The sequence below is a fragment of the Muntiacus reevesi genome, chromosome 1, assembly GCF_963930625.1.
Source record: "Muntiacus reevesi chromosome 1, mMunRee1.1, whole genome shotgun sequence".
NCBI classification, from domain to species: domain Eukaryota; kingdom Metazoa; phylum Chordata; class Mammalia; order Artiodactyla; family Cervidae; genus Muntiacus; species Muntiacus reevesi.
The window spans coordinates 139,963,211-139,980,639 of NC_089249.1; the positions used below are offsets into that span (position 1 = coordinate 139,963,211).

A 17,429-nucleotide genomic window follows, 5' to 3' on the forward strand; every position below is an offset into this window, starting at 1 on the left:
GGAGCTGGTGATGGACAGGGAAGCCTGGCGTGCTGCAATCCATGGGTTTGCAAAGAGTTGGACATGACTGAGCAACTGAACTGAACACATTATTGAACCTGCAGGGTCACAAGAACCCCCAAATTTGAAGCAAGTTAGCCAGAACAGGCCTGGAGACCTCTGCAGTGTGGCTAGTGTCTGAAGTAAGGGCAGACCTGTTGGGGACTTAAGCCCTCACTCACAGCATCTGTGCTAACTAGGTAGTCAGTGCTAAAATAGAACTGTAGTATGCTAGTTGGCATTAGACCAGTTGGAGCGGAAACAGAATAAATAAATAAATAAATAAATAAATAATAAATAAATCTAAACATTTGTAATCTAAAGCTTAATGTTGAATACAGGCATTCATTTCCTAATGACAAAGCATACATTTTGTGTATGTACAGCTATGCATTTCAAAAGGCAAATAAACTCCTCCAATGAATACTAAATAGACAGATATTTAATGCAAGCCAGTATTATAAAATTTCCACATTACTAAGAAAATGATATTGTTTTCATCATTTTCAACAAAGTAAAACAATTTCACAATGAAAAAAAAAAGATAACAGCACAGAGGAAACTGATCTTTAGCACTTGCCAACAAAGTAATTCTGCCAAAAATATTACACAGAAAAGTATCATATCCTTTGCTTAAATGAGCTGTAACAATGTAGTATGCTAAATATTACCTTATTAAATCATGTGAAACCTGGTTTAGAAATTCATGGCAACCAGTAACTACACTTGAAGGTTTAATATTTAATACTTAGTTTTAAAAAAATCAGGAAATCCATAAGCAATTTATCCCTACCAAAAAGAGTCAAAACATAATTTCACCTCAGATCATTAATTAAAATTCATTGATAAATTCTAGAAAAAATAAATACCGTGGACTAATTTAAACGTGTTTTTCATGTAAAACAGTACAATTAACCTCAAGCCAATATTCTACATGTCATTAGTACACGTGATGCTTACCTGGTTTAACAGTCCGCCCGCAGAGCTGGGGTTGTAGAAGAATTTGCAACATGGCAGGGTTGTTTAAACTTTTCATGATTTGCACTGGATTTGGCTCTGGAAGTAAGCCCTTTTGATTACTGTGCCTCTTTGATGAATACAGAAATACAAAAATAAGAACATGGATAAGCACAAAGATGAAACTGTAAAGGCTTTTTTTTCCTGGAAATTTTCATTTGTCTGATAAGATCTATTTTATAATAAACACAACTTGTTTTATGTCATACACTTGTATACATTCTACCACAATTCCTAATTATAATAAGATACTCTAAGATGTGAGTTTCCCTGGTAGCTCAGCTGGTAAAAAATTCGCCTGCAAGGCGGGAGACCTGGGTTTGATCCTTGGGTAGGGAAGGTCCCGTGGAGGAGGGCATGGCAACCCACTCCAGTATTCTTGCCTGGAGAATCCTCATGGACAGAGGAACCTGGTGGGCAGTGGTCCACGGGGTCACAAAGAGTCAGACACGACTGAGCAACAAGCACAGCACAGCATTCTAAGATATTCATGCAACATACACCGAAATCCTCATAGAAGGTTTCAGTGAAACAGAAATGGGCTTTAAGAGAACTAACGATTTAGTCAGATGAATCTCTTCATGCAAGGAGCAAGATATCAAGGGAATCTGAATTTACTAACAGGGAGGTAACCTGATACAATATGAATACTTTGATACTACAGAAGAATCTTACTATAATGTTGATCTAAAGTTTAATGATGTGGGATGCTTAACAAAGCAATATTTTCTTATAATTAAGGTCTTGATTCATTAATCTTCTAATATGAAACAAAGATGAATGGGCTTTATATACATATAACTGGGTAGCTAAATATATGACATTGTTCTCAGTTTTTAAAAACCAGCTCTCCTTGTCCATCCTCTAGCCCCTCAACGTCTACACACTCACACACAAGGAAGCCAATCGCCATGCCGCTACCAAAAGAAATATGTAATCACAGAACAAAGTAACTAGACATCTGGAAAATACAGCCACAAAAACTAAAGGCAACAAACTGAAGCACCTATAAGAGACGATAGTAAACAACAAGAATGGTAACTAAACAAAGCAGGTATCCTAAACAAAGAGAACAGATTTTTTTTTGGTAACATGAAACACGGAGAAGTGGTTATGAAGAACCACCAATTAGAAATACGATGTGCAAAAAGCACAACTGTTTGGGAAAAAATAATAGCAGCCATCACTTACTGTATATACTTGGCATTGTTCTAAGCCTGTTACATGGACTAAATCACTTAATGTCCCAAAGCAACTCTACAGGGTTGGTATTATACCCCCATTCTATAGGTGAGGGAACTGAAGAAACACATAAAGAATTATTCTTAACCTCCACTCTGTGCTTTAATAGATATGTTAAATAGTAGAATACATGCGACTGAAAAACAAAATAGTGATCTGAAAGGTCAGGTCAGATAAAGATCAAAGAATATATGAGCAAAGGATAAAGAAGGAACTGACAACAAAATAAAATGGTAATGAAAAATGCAAACAACACAAAAGAGAAAACCAAGGCAATGAAGAGCCTGGAAGTCTTAATATCTACATAAAAGGAGTACCTGAAGGATTAGAATGAAGGAAATCTTTGAAGAAATAATGGCTGAGAATTTCCCAGAATTTAAAAAAAAACTCAAGACCACAAAATGAAAGGTTCCAATTATGATACAGAAAAAAACACACCTGCTCACATTTTTTTGTCATGAAATTAGGAACATCAAAGCCCTGCCCGCCCCCAATAGTAAAAACTTCCAATAAGAACATATCTCAAAGAAAAAAAAAAATCCAAAACAAAACAAGAAGCAGATTAATATCATCTTCATTCTCAAAGTATCATCACTGGATTTAAGAAGGCAACAAATTAATATTTTCAAAGTGCTGCAGGAAAAAAATCTTTGAATCTAGATTTTTATATTCAGCTAAGCTAATAAATGTGAAAAAGAAATAAAAAATATTTCCAGCCACACACAGTCTCAAAAGTTTTTACTACATGCATATCCTTTCTGAAAACAAGAACAACATGATATGTGGAAATGAAGATATGTAACACTGTAGCTAATTTTAATCATGTATACAAAAACCAAGACCATAAAAACAAGCAAAAACATTAAGGTTGGGGATTGAATGGCAGTCCAGTGGTTACAGCTCAGTGCTTCACTGCCATGACCTGGGTTCAATCCCTGCTCAGGGAACTAAGATCCTGCAAGCTGCATGGAATGATGCTCCCCCCCAAAAAAGAAAAAAAACAAACTAAGGCAATCTTAAAGATGTACTTTAAGTATTCCCAATATGGTGGTCGGTGGAATAGAAGAAAGCAGCAGGATGGAATATAGAATGGACTAAGCGGGAAGGAAGAAAGAGATACTGATTAGACTTGGGTGTTGATAAGCTAAGAATAATCACCCATAGGATAAAAGAAAACATATCACTCTTAAAGCAGAAGAAAATTCTAGTTTATTCAATAGTAAATGGGAAACAAAAATAAAGGAAAAAAGTTTAAAGACAACATGACAAGTGTTAGCAAATAGAACAGAGGTTCCTCAAAAAATTAAAAACAGAACTACCATATGACCCAGCAAGTCAACTTCTAGGTATTTAACCAAAGAAACAAAAAACCATAACTCAAAAAGATATATGGATCCCCATATTCACTGTTGTATTATTTACAATAACCAAGACATGAAAACAGCACAAGTGTCCTAAAAATTGATGAATGGATAAAGAAAATGTGGTGAAAGTGAAGTTGCTCCATCATGTCCAACTCTTTGCGACCCCATGGACTACAGTCTGCCAGGCTCCTCCATCCATGGAACTTCCCAGGCAAGGACACTGGGGTGGGTTGCATTTCCTTCTCCAGGGGATCTTCCCAACCCAGGGATCGAACCCAGGTCTCCTGCATTGCAGGCAGATTCTTTACCACCTGAGCCACCAGGGAAGCCCTGGTGAAAATGTGGCATGTATATGTATACAGACAATGGAGTATTATTCAGCCACGAAAAGAATGAAATCTTGTCATTTGTAACAAAATGGATGAACTTGGAGGGCATTATGCTAAGGGAAATAAGTCAGACAGAGAAAGTCTAATAGTGTATGATCTCATGTATATGTGGAATCTCAAAACAAAAACAAACCAAGACCACAGATACAGAGAAGAGATTGACGGTTGCCAGAGTGGTTGCCAGAGGGACTGGGTGAAGGGTGAGTGAAATGGCAAAGGGGGTGAAGAGCATAAACTCTGGTGTGAAGTCATGAGACTGTAATGTACAGCACAGTGACTATGACTACCATTCATAATACTCTCTTGCATATTTAAAGGCTGCCAAGAGACAGATCTTAAAAGTTCCCAAAACAAGAAAAAAAAATCTATAATTATGTGTGGTGACAGATGCTAGCTAGACTTACTGAGGTGATCATTTCACAGCATATGTGAACACTGAATCATTAGATGTTCACCTGAAATCTAATATAATGCTGTATGTCAATTATATATAAAAAAAAAAATCTATATCAGAAGAATAACTTTTAAAAATTCTTAGGTAGCTATAAACTGGGGAAAAACTATTAATTAGGCTAAAAGGAAATCATTAAAATAAATTGAAACATTCATAATATAAAATTTATGACACATAGGTATAGCATTAGTCATAGAAGTTTAGTTACAGAAGTAAACTTACTTCAACCACATTCATCAAAACAATGTAGGTTGAAAACAGAGGAGCTAACTACTGATATCAATAAAGATGGGAGGGAAAGAGTAAGTCCAAAGAAAAAAGGAAGAAGATTATAAAGACAGGGCAAGAATAAGCAACAGGTAGAAAAAACAAATAATAAAGAAAAACTATTTCTTTGAAAGGTAAAATAGTTTGCAAGATTAACTGGAGGCAAGAAAATGCAAATAAATAAGACATAAAACGAAAAAGGAGATTAGACATGACACATTTAAAATATAAAATTTTATAAATAGCTATGTGTCAATAAATTTTAAAACTCAGACTAAGTGGATAAATCTGTAGACTATAATCAAATACCACATATACCACACAGAGAAAAATAAAACTAATATATCTAATATTCACAGAAGAAACTTAAGTGGTAATCAATGATTTCTTTCTGGGAGAGACATAAGGACTAGGTCTACGTGGTTTCATAGATGAGCTCTCTCAAACTTTCGAAGAACAGAAAACCCTTACTGCATACAAACTGATCCATGAATAGAAAGAAAAGGAGGGGTTCAGAGAAAAAAACATGTAAATCATTTAATGAGGTCAATGTTCTCTTGATTTCAAAATTAAGCAAAAATGCTACCCCCAAATTTAAGCATTTCCACTCATGAGCACATCTGCACATATAACAAACATTATCCAATAAAATCAAACAATACATAGGAAAAAAATCTATCAATGAGGATTTACAACACAAGGATAGTATAACATCAGAAAATTCTATCAGTGTGATTCAGCACATTAATAAACTTACGGAGAAATCATATAATTATCCCAATAGTTGTAGAAATATTCTGATAAAGTTCAATGCCAATTTATGACCTTTTTTAAACAGAAAACTTGATAGAAGATATGTACCAAGAACCCATAAGAGAAAAAATCAATGCAGTACATTACTTTTAAGGCTGAGAAAAATTTAGGATTTCTCACTGTTAATAATATCTAATCAAGATATCTATTAAAGGCCCCATGAAGGGCTGTTTACTACGGTAAGAATCTGACCTTCTGCACACATTAAAGAATATTAAGCAAGAGAATGACATAATTTGATTTGAGGATGAGAAAGATCACTTTTGTGGCACTGTAGAAGATGGATTAGAATAGGGAAGACTAATGACATGGCAATCATATAGCAGGTTATTCAAATCACCAAGGTGAGAAAAATTAGATCCTGAGTTGCCGGGAGCCGTTATGGGGGGTCCTGCCCGTGACGAGGTCGTGAAGAAAATACCGGGCAGGCAAGGCCATCTGGGACCCTATCCATGACAAGGTCATAAGGAAAAAACCTGACAGGCAAGGCCGTCTATGATAAGGGACCCTCCAGGCTGGCCTCGGCCTCTATCCCACCCTGCATCCTCCCCCCTTTTCTGCTGTTGTTCTTGTTTGCCCTGTTGCAGATTCTTGTGTTGCCTGCCGAGAGTTCTCCTGCTCCTCTTTATTTGAGTGAGGACCAACTTAAAACCCTAACTGCCATATGACCCAGCAATACCACTTCTAGGCATACACACTGAGGAATCCAGATCTGAAAGAGACACGTGCACCCCAATGTTCATCGCAGCACTGTTTATAATAGCCAGGACATGGAAGCAACCCAGATGCCCATCAGCAGATGAATGGATAAGGAAGCTGTGGTACATATACACCATGGAATATTACTCAGCCGTTAAAAAGAATTCATTTGAATCAGTTCTAATGAGATGGATGAAACTGGAGCCCATTATACAGAGTGAAGTAAGCCAGAAAGATAAAGAACATTACAGTATACTAACACATATATACGGAATTTAGATAGATGGTGGCGATAACCCTATATGCAAAACAGAAAAAGAGACACAGAAATACAGAACAGACTTTTGAACTCTGGGGGAGAACGTGAGGGTGGGATGTTTTGAAAGAACAGCATGTATACTATCTATGGTGAAACGGACCACCAGCCCAGGTGGGATACATGAGTCAAGTGCTCGGGCCTGGTGCACTGGGAGGACCCTGAGGAGTCGGGTGGGGAGGGAGGTGGGAGGGGGGATCGGGATGGGGAATACGTGTAACTATATGGCTGATCCATATCAATGTATGACAAAACCCACTGAAATGTTGTAAAGTGATTGGCCTCCAACTAATAAAATAATATTTAAAAAAAAAAAAAAAAAAAAAAAAAAAAAAAACCCTAACTAATAAATCTCCTGGACGCTGGTACCCTATGAAGGGGCCAGGGATGAAGAAAATGTTTCAATTCAAACCCTTTTGCTGGCATTCTGGCTTGTTTGATAAATATGTGCTCTCATTGCACAAAATGCTCTTGATTGTTCTAAACATCCTAAACACAGTACGCTAACAAAAGAAACTGTTAAGCATAGGCCCCTTCACGGGGTGAGAAAAGCTCCACAAATATGATAGCCACAAATGTGCCTAATAGAAAATACTTTAGATAGAGATTAGCTGGCGACTTCTTGCAGGTGGTTAACTTTTAGACTAAGAGCCTGTTTTGTGCCATATCTGCTGTTTCTGCAGTGCTTCGCATTTCTGTTCTGTAAAAATGTAATCCTATCTAGTTCCCATAGAGATGACGCTTATTAGAAAGAAAATAGATTAATTATAAGAAAAACAGGGTCGGCTACTGAAGTTGCTTAAGTCACACCAGGTGCAAGCCATAAAATGTTAGCAGGCCTGAAGGCCAAATGATAAGAAAGACTCTTGTGAACGAAAAAGTATGTGGGTGACATCCAGTTTCTGTTGAAGGTCAAGTTGCTGTAATGTTTTGAGATGCCCTGTGTGTAAGCAATGTGCACCTCCCCAAAGATGTTGCTAAGGGTATATTTAGGAGCCCTGCAAAAATAAACTTCAGACTCAGCCCCGAGCTCTGTCTCACTCTCTCTCATTCGCCGACGCCGTTCATCCTGAGGGTCCCCTGGATTCTGCTGGGGCTGGACCCCGGCACTGAGTAAAGTAACAAAGATGCTGACAAGTCTCAAGGATTTAACAGATATCAGGATGTGGAACTGAAAGACTTGCTAAGATTCCTGGCATTCTGAACTGGAGAGTAGATGAAGATCAATCATGACTGAGTTTTTAGTTCAGACAGCTTCAGTTTGAATGAACTGATATCACACAGATGATATAGCACATAGAAAAGCAAGTCCCAGGGAAGAACAGTTTCCTTTTGGAAAAGCTGAAGTTGAACTATTCATATAACATAAAAAGGGGATGTCTAATAATCATTTTAAAATATAAATTTAGTGCTTTAGAACAATTTGGTTCAAAAATAGAAGATTGGGAATCATCACTGATAGGCAATAACTGAAGCCACTGGAGTGATGAAGAGAAAGAAAGTAAGGAAGTCTAGTACAGAGGTCTACTGATAGCATCCCTCTGGGAAAAAGAAGAAAAGGATGGAACAATTAGAGAGGAAAAGAATGATAGGTGGAATTCAAGGCAGTAGGCAGTTGGTTTTAAATGTTGCAAAGAAACCAAGCAAAGAAAGACTGAAAAGTACCTATGTGACTTGATTACAAAATTCCTGTAAATCTTAAAGAGAACAGATTCACTTAATAGCGGAAGCAGAAACTACACTGCATTGGGCTGAGAAGGAAATGAGAAATGGAAAAAAAAAGGTGACTAGTAGGATCTGATTGTTCAAGGAGCTCCAGTTGTGAGGAAAAGGTATTACAAAGGCCTGCATCTAGAGAGGAAAAGATTTGAGTGTGTTTATAAGCAAATAGGATGGAGGCAGTGAACAAAAGGTCAAATAGAAAGTAGAGGAGGCAGATCCTTGAGGATGGGGCAGGGGTATGAGCCCCTGCTTTGGTGGGAGGGAACCAGAGCACTCCCTCCATGACAGCAAGGATCTTTGTTTTGTTCACTCAGTTCAGTTGCTCAGTCGTTTCCAACCCTTTGCGACCCCATGGACTGCAGTACGCCAGGCTTCCCTGTCCATCACCAGCTCCCAAGGTTTACTCAAACTCATGGTTATTGAGTCAGTGATGCCATCCAACCAACTCATCCTCTGCCGTCCCCTTCTCTTCTTGCCTTCAAGCTTTCCCAGCATCAGGGTCCTTTCCAACGAGTCAGTTCTTCACATCAGGTGGCCAAAGAATTAGAGTTTCAGCCTCAGTATCAGTCCTTCCAATGAATATTTAGGACTGACTTCTATCAGGATGGACTGGTTGGATCTCCTTGCAGTCCAAGGGACTCTCGAGTCTTCTCCAACACCATTGATGTTCAAAAGCATCAATTCTTCTGTGCTCAGCTTTCTTTATAGTCCAACTCTCACATCCAAACATGACTACTGGAAAAACCATAGCTTTGACTAGACGGACCTTTGTTCACTGGTGAATCCTAAATATCTCTAATATATCTCATATGTAGCGGGTACCCAGTAAATGTTTATGGAAGGAATGCTATTAAAGAGAAAAAAGAAGTAAAAAATGGGGCACTTGTGCTCAGGGACTGTAAGAGAAAGTAAATGCATGAGTCCAGCACATGGCCTGTATATTTCTATAAAGTAGCAGCCATGACCATCAGATAGAAAGAAGGACAAAGACTAGAAAAGTGAAGATTTGAACTAGTTTTGCTGGGAAGTCAGCTATAAAGAATGTCAGACATTTGCAGGAGCACTAAGTCACCTAGTTGTCTGTTTTTCTCCAAGAAGACAGAGAACGCTGACTGCAAAAGTGCATGACTGGATGGATTCAGATTCAAAAACTCAGCAAATCCAATCCAACCAAGAGACAGCTTGACTACAGGCAATGAAACTGACAGTGAGAGAATGGCTGTAGTCATGGATTACGCCAGTCAAGGACATGAGGACGACAGAAAAACCTAAGAAGGGAAGGAAAAACCAAGAAAAAGAGAGAAGACATCCACGACCAGGGGTGAGATCAAAGAATAAGAGGAAGAGGACAAGTGAAATGACAGTAGGATACCACTGACAACCCGTCATCTCTTCTGCCCTCCTTCCCTCCCCTGATGGTCCTTCTCTGTCCACTCCACTTCCAAACCATTTCCAGACTAGGTGATTTCTTGTTGTCTTAACTATGATCTTGTCAATACTTTGTATATATACTTTATAAATTCCCTTTGGAATTTGTAAGCTTGGCCTCGCATATCAAGTTCCACCTAAGCTGTGAGTGCTCCAGCCCTCCCCCTCTGCTGCCATCGAGCTATCATTTCACCACACATCTCTACACACTCAGCCTACCTAGACCTTTTCCACTTTTCAAGCATGAAAATTCGTCTCCTCCTACTGCTGGAAACGTTTTGTCACAACCAGAGTAAGTTCAATCACTCATTCTCCCTCCTTGGGGGTGCCAGACTCAGCAAGTAAAAACACAGGGTGCCAGATAACAATGGATAGTGTTTAATGTAAGTATGTCTCATGCAAAATCTGTATTCTTCTGGCAATCCTATTCTTCACCCCCATCAACATTTCAAAATTGTACCTTAACGTTACATTCAAATGTCACCTTCGCAATTCTGAAGTCTTCCCTGGACCCTTCAAAAGTGTGTTTCTTCCTTCATTTGATCAATGGGTATTTACTATTCTAGGTGCAAGGAATAAGAATCTGTGAAGCAGGAATAGTTGCTCCCTACAAGGAATTTTCAACCAGAGAAGTAGAGAGGGGAGTAGTAAGAGACCGTCACAATAAAGAAGTCAGTCCAACATGCACACTTGTGAACAGTTTTTGAAAAAGGGGGCATGCTGCAATCAAAACTTACAGAACAGGAACTCAAACATTTACTGAATAAATAAAAAAATTTCCTCAATTCTTGAGATGAATACACTTTACGAAACACAGTTTCCTCTATTGTACTGACTCCTGGCTTGATTTGGCAGAAGTATTATTTAGTCAATTAAAAAAAAAAAGGAGAATGTCTTCATGTAATAAAAATATAATGAAAGTCCAATCAATGATTAACTACTTTGGATACTTGAATTCCTCTGTTCTTGAAAAAGGACAACTTACCACACGTTGAGCTGCTATCAATGCGGCTAAGGTACTTCGCCCTGGTGCTCCCGGGGCACAGAAGGAAACTTGAACTTTGCTTCCCTGGATGGTCATACCATCAGCTGCTTGTTGAACCTCTTCAGCATGCTCTGCAGTGCTATACTCAACCACTGCAAAGCCACCAACATAACTACCTTCATCCTGTGCAAGCTGATGTGATACAATTATTAAAAAGGGAATTCTAATACTTAGTTAGAATTATTTATTTACAAGTAAATCATCTGTAAGTTCAAGGACAAATGTCTCAAAGCATGCTACCGGTGAAAATATTGTATTCCTTTTTTTCCTGAAAATAAAAGTTTACTAGTTGGGTAGGTACAGTCTTTCTAGAAGATGGGAAGATAAGTAAGATTCTGTCAAGCTTCTTTCTGCTTCTTTGAATCTCTGATTCAAAGTCAATGTTCATTAAAAGTCATTGACATTAAAAGTCAATGTTCAGATGATCATAGTCCCTATATATTTATATATATATATAATTAATAATCTCTAGAAAAATTTGGGGACACAACAATTGAACTTTCTTTAAAATAAATTCACCAGATACACAGATGATGAAACCTGTTGAATTTGATCATGTATCTATTTGCATTATCAAGAGAACAAAAGTAGAAGGAACCATATTCAACTTTTATTTATTTTAGGTATCCCAGGAATTTGGGCGAGAATACCAAAGTAAGCCTTATTTAGGAAACTGTGCCCCAGGTTTGTTTAAAATACCATATGCAGGACACAACCTTTTCCTGAATGTGCCCTAAACAAACTCCTGCAAAGCAGAACTCAAGTTATTTCCAGTCACCCATGTGTAAGAGTGTAAAGGAAGATACTAAAGCCCTGGATCCATAAAGACTGGTATAAAAAGCAAAAGTAAGAAAAAAAATACAACACTAAAAAGTTTTTAAGTGTTGAACATATCTGAATCATCTTAAACACATTCGTATCCAGTGATAAATGTGATAAAATTTAGCTTTGTATGTCTCCGAAGTATAGGAAATAGTCCAATAGAAATATCTACAAAACTTTTGTTTGGACTTGGCATCTCATAAATTGGTATACAATTCAATAATTTCTTAGTCATTTTTTAGCTTTTCTCTTATTTTTGAAGCTTTTTTGTATAGTAGACCAAATTTCTGTTTTTTCCCTTTCTCATCCTTTCTTCCTTTTAAAACTATCCTCAAATGTCTTTTCCTCCATAAAACTTCTTCCATTCATGTGGAAGAAAGGGAAAATATCTACCTCTTCCAAATATTTCTCCTACAACCTCATTCCTTTTATTCAAACCAAATCTTAAATTTAGATTTGTAAAAGCCATTAGTCCCTTTGGTCCCTTCTGATCACAAGGTAAGAAGACTGTGTCTTCCATATAGTCTATGTCAACCTACCAAACCAGAGAGCCTGAGTTTAACAGATTTACTGATAAAGGCATTCAAAGTGGCTTTATTAAGCTTTTGAAAATTTCTAAAATATTTTTATTATTCTTAGTTTATTACATAATCTTCATGCCAAGTAAATTACACTGTCATTTAAAGTCTTTCAAAAAAAATATCATTTTAGTTTCATAGCATTGGTAATTTTAAAGAGCAATATTTCCATTCAATATGAGAGCCATTCAAATATGTAATGGCATGACTTGTGATCTATTAATAGTTAATTTTCCATTACTTAAAAATACTTAACAAAAGCTAAATGATCACTTACAATGATTGTAACAGACCTTTTTCTTTTTTAACCAGGTGGAAAACAAGACCAGGTAACCTAAGTCCCTTCTAATTCCAAGATTCATATTCAAATACAGTATGTAAACAACAGCTTTCCCCTCATATTTGCTTCAAAGGCCTCAATTAAAGCTACAAAGAATTATGCTTGGCTACAGGATATCACTATATAATTTTTAGTATTCAAGAATAGCATATCAATAAGACAACTTTCAATAACTTGGCAAAGATTTGTCACAAAGTATTCTAATTTTTTGAAGCTCCATGGATACTTTCTTTGATGATTATATTGGGATTGGATGGGCAGAAATGTAAGCAAAAGTAAGATGGCAGCATTAATTTTAATTAAATAAACTATAATAAATTTCAAACTTTCTACTGCAAGAGTAGAGATTCAATACATGTATGATAATAGAAAAATAAGGGTGAGCAGAGGAAAGATGGGAGATAAGAAGGAGCAAAGGAAGAGAGAAGAAAGGAAGAAATGAAGGGAAGTGAAAGAGAAAGGTTTCATCAGGTGCTATAAAAACCTGTATAGGAAGGAGCCATATACAGTATATATTTTTGTCCATTTGGTAGAATTTATTAAATTTTATTCTGACAAAGTGCTTGAAAATTCTTACCAATGTTGTCAGTTTTCAGGATCTTCTCTAAATGTCTCACTTACCATGACCCCCATTACCATGACCCCATTAAGACAGAATAAAGACAGAAAATTCTTTCTACACCATGTAACACTCTTCTATTTTGCATTATCTCACTCTTCACACGGGATATATAGTTATTTGCTTATCTGTCAGTGTACTCTACAAAACTGTGAGGTATAGAGAGAATATCTTCCTATTTGTTATATTTCTGACATTTAGCAGTATGGTACCTGGCACTGAGAATGTGACAAATCAAATGTGGGTGGATGAAGTGATCAATGCATGAATGATTCAAGAATAGATGAAAGGAGGTGGATGCATTAAGTGTTGGGTTTGCTAAGACATAATTATATAAGAACAACATAGTCTGGCCTACCAACAAAAGAAATTGATTTAAAATTTACCATCATATTAAAGTGTTCATTACAAACTAAAGTAGAATGAGATTATCCACGCTGATATTTACATGGGTATAATAAATATGTGAGTCTATGCAGATGCACATGTAGATATTTTTAAATATTTCAAATAATATCGTAAAAATACATACCTGGCAAAACACAGGTTTATGGATACTGGAAAAAAACTGCAACAGCTCCTCGGAATCTCTATAGTCACTAGGGAGTTTATCTATACAAAGGCACTTAGAATGAATGAGCTCTGCGGCCAATAGGTTAACATCCATCCACTGGGCAAAGACAGCCGATGCTCCCAACTGTTTACCCAACAGCTCCAATCGAGCCTTTGCAGCAAAGTCCTTTTTCATGTATTCTACAAATCCATAGCCTTTGGAACGGCCAGTAACTTCACTGTAGACAAGAAAACATCTCTCAACATTTCCATAAGCACGAACGAGTTCTTCAAACTCTTCTAATGTAAAAGAAGTGGGCAAGTTGGTAACACACAGCAAAGCATCTGTTGGCTGGAGCTGGACTACCAAGTCTTTTCCTCGAAAAGAATATTGATGGAACATCTGAATTGCATTCTGCGCTTGTTCCCCATTCAATAAGGTAACAAAAGCTGGAAGAAGATAAAATGAATGAGTTTGCTGAGCCAGTGTTTTCAAGCTTTTTTGATCATGACCCACAGTAAGAAATACATTTTATACCTGTGCCTCGGTACACATATGTAAGTGCGTTAGTCACTAAATCATGTCTGACTCTTTGCAGCCCCGTGGATTGTAGCCCAACAGGCTCCTCTGTCCATGGAATTCTCCAGGCAAGAATACTAGAGTGGGTTGCCATTCTTTTTTCTCCGAGGGATCTTTCCAACCCAGGGGTCAAACCCGGGTCTCCTGTATTGCAGGCAGATTCTTTATTCTCTGAGCCACTAGGGAACCCCACCCATATGCGCATACACACACACACACACACACACACACACACACACACACACACACACACACACACACACACACACACACACACACACACACACACACACACACACACACACACACACACACACATTTCTGAAACAAAAGTATCAGGAAGCAAAACACCTATCATGTGTAATATATTCTGATATTTTCTATTCTATTTCATTGTTTTTAAATGCTGATACTCCCACGTAAACAATTTCATGACCAGTAACTCAAAAAACATACAACATATATTAAGAGCTCCACTTCTGGGGGGAAGGGTGATGGTAGTCTTTTTAAACTACACACAGATTTGATATTTTCCATCAATAATATGTGATGCAAAATTTTATGAACTATTCTTTCTTCTCAGAGAGTTCTCAAAGGCCCTATTTGATAACAAGAATACCTAAAATATACCTTAAAAATAGGTAATTTTAAAATTATTTAAAAAAAAGAATACCTAAAAGAACAAAGGCATAGCCAAAAGACACCAAAATGCCCAGAGGAAGCCAAATCTTTCTCCAATTCATGTACATGTTTCCTTAAAATAAAATTAATTACATTGAAACGATACATACACATACAATTTGTATACTGTTGGGATGAACAATATGGTATGAAAAGATCACAGGACTATGATACTGGACAAGTAGTTTACCTTCCAATCTTTGTAGAACAAACCAAAGAGGGATAAAAAAAAACTGTCCTGTCTACCTAATGAAGTTGTTCCATCATTAAGCAACAAATAGACATGATAATTTGCAAAATCTAAAACATGATACAAATACAGAATTCTAAATCAATGAAATATACACACATGTATATCTGATAAGATTTTGAGCAATATGATAAGAAAAATTTGAAACCCCCACATTAAAGAAACAACACGGGACAAACCACAAACTAGAAACACACTGTTCTCTCAACCTTCCTCCTTCTCCTTCTTCTCTGCCTCTTTGGAACGCACAATGAAGGTGCCCCATATGAGTACCTAACTTACCCAAATGCGAAGATAACAACATGGCAAATGTGCACACAGCAAGAGAGAAAGAATTTAAACGGCATGGGCAGTCCTGCCTGCCATGGCAGTCAGTCTTCTCCTCTCGTACCTGGACAGCGCCCATGCACCTCTCAGACTGTGAGCATCTCTCCACACTGAGTGCGATGCTAATATTTAAAGAATTACATTTTTTATTTAACATGATACCCACATACAAGGAAACTACTTACAGAGGAATAGCTAACTCTTCCAGCACTAGTGGGAAAATGGCTTTGCTGCACTTACTGAGAGATTATCTCTTGGTTTCCAACAAGCCCTTACAAAGGACTTGAGTTATTTTGATTCTATGACTTTCTTTCCTTATGCTGACACAGAACTTCCCTGGTGGCTCAGACAGTGAAGCATCTGCCTACAATGCGGGAGACCTGGGTTCAATCCCTGGGTCGAGAAGATCTCCTGGAGAAAGAAATGGCAACCCACTCCAGTATTCTTGCCTGGAAAATCCCATGGATGGAGGAGCCTGGTAGGCTACAATCCATGGGGTCGCAGAGAGTCGGGACACAACTGAGTGACTTCACTTTCTTTCACTTTAGCTCATAAGTTCATCAGTTCATATTTGATTTGAATTCTCTGGGTATCTGAAACTGCTAACCATTCCCTTCCTTAACTTCCTTAATAAAGTCCTTCACGATTTTCTTCATACTAGCCTAAGAGCACTCCTCCTTCCATTTCCTTTGCTATATTTCTCTCCATTCATACCTGTAAGGTAGTAATTCTTAAGGTTCCTTCCTGGAAGAAGCACACAGTGACAGCCAGTGACTGTACCCAGCAACCCTGAGCCATAAATCCCTGTCTATGCCCCCTTCCCTGGGGACTCACATCCATGCCCATATATTCATTTCTCATGTGTCAGGCTCTGTGTTAGGCCCTGGAAAGGAGGGGGTCAACAAAATAAGTAAGATCCTTTTCAACAAGGACCCCACAATCCAATAGAGGATGACAGATTAAACAGAGTTACAAGTGTGATATTACCAAGAAGTATGGGGGGCAATGAAAGCAATTAATAGAGCAAAATGGCTAGTCTGGGGGCTCATAGAAAACGTCTTATTCTCTTGTCAACTCTCAAAACTACATTTCTAGTCTTAGTTCCGTATATATTCACATGCTGATTCACACATGATCAAACATAACTCATGATCTTCAGCCTCTCTGTTCCTGTAAACTCTACATGGCTCAGCTTCCTTCATTCTCTGTCTTAGCTGCTAGCATCACACTCACAAATGGGAAACCTAGGAATTACCTGAGACCCTATCTGCTTTACCTCTCACTTAAAGGCATCCTCAAATTTTACCCTCCAAATAGGTCTTGGATCAATCCTCTTTCCTTCATTCTACTAGCTTTTCAATCATTTTTCTTCAATGACAATAAAGTGAACTCTCAAAAATGAAAGTTTAATTGTGCCTGTCTACTGCCTAAAATGCGATGATTTACTATCAAAAATGAAGCCAAGACACAGTGTAGTTATCATACCCTACCAGGCCCTTTTGATCTAACGCCAGACTCATTAACTGTCAAACTGACCTTCCCCACCACACTTCTTTATTCTCCAACAACACTGAATTGTTGGTAGTTCCCTAGGTATCACCTTGTTTCAAGTATCTATACATGTCACTCCCCTGCCTACAAGATCTCTCCCATATCTTCAGCCATTCAAATCTTTTAGTTGGCTTTCAAATTCAGCCCAGGGATTAATGTATCATGATCTCCAGGAAGCATTCTCTGATGTTCCCTTCCAGTTAGTTAATCCTTGTTTTATTACCCCTCGGTATTTTGAACATTGACTGGGTTATTGCAGACATCACAATGTATTATAAACTTTGTTTAGATGTCTGCTATTCTAACCAACTGTGAGATCCCTAAACTGCTATGG

General features: G+C 37.6%; 1 protein-coding gene across 8 annotated transcripts in view; it reads right to left on the minus strand.

Annotated features, from left to right (window-relative positions):
- RAVER2 (ribonucleoprotein, PTB binding 2) overlaps nt 1-17,429 on the minus strand; it is a 126,969-nt gene that overhangs the window by 68,994 nt on the left and 40,546 nt on the right. For all 8 annotated transcript variants that reach the window (XM_065911589.1, XM_065911573.1, XM_065911555.1 and 5 more), the window contains exons 3-5: nt 13,687-14,156; nt 10,736-10,927; nt 1,000-1,126 (exon numbers count right to left, since the gene is read on the minus strand). In XM_065911589.1, the coding sequence (XP_065767661.1) occupies nt 1,000-1,126; nt 10,736-10,927; nt 13,687-14,156 (789 nt within the window). The remainder of the gene's footprint in view (nt 1-999; nt 1,127-10,735; nt 10,928-13,686; nt 14,157-17,429) is intronic.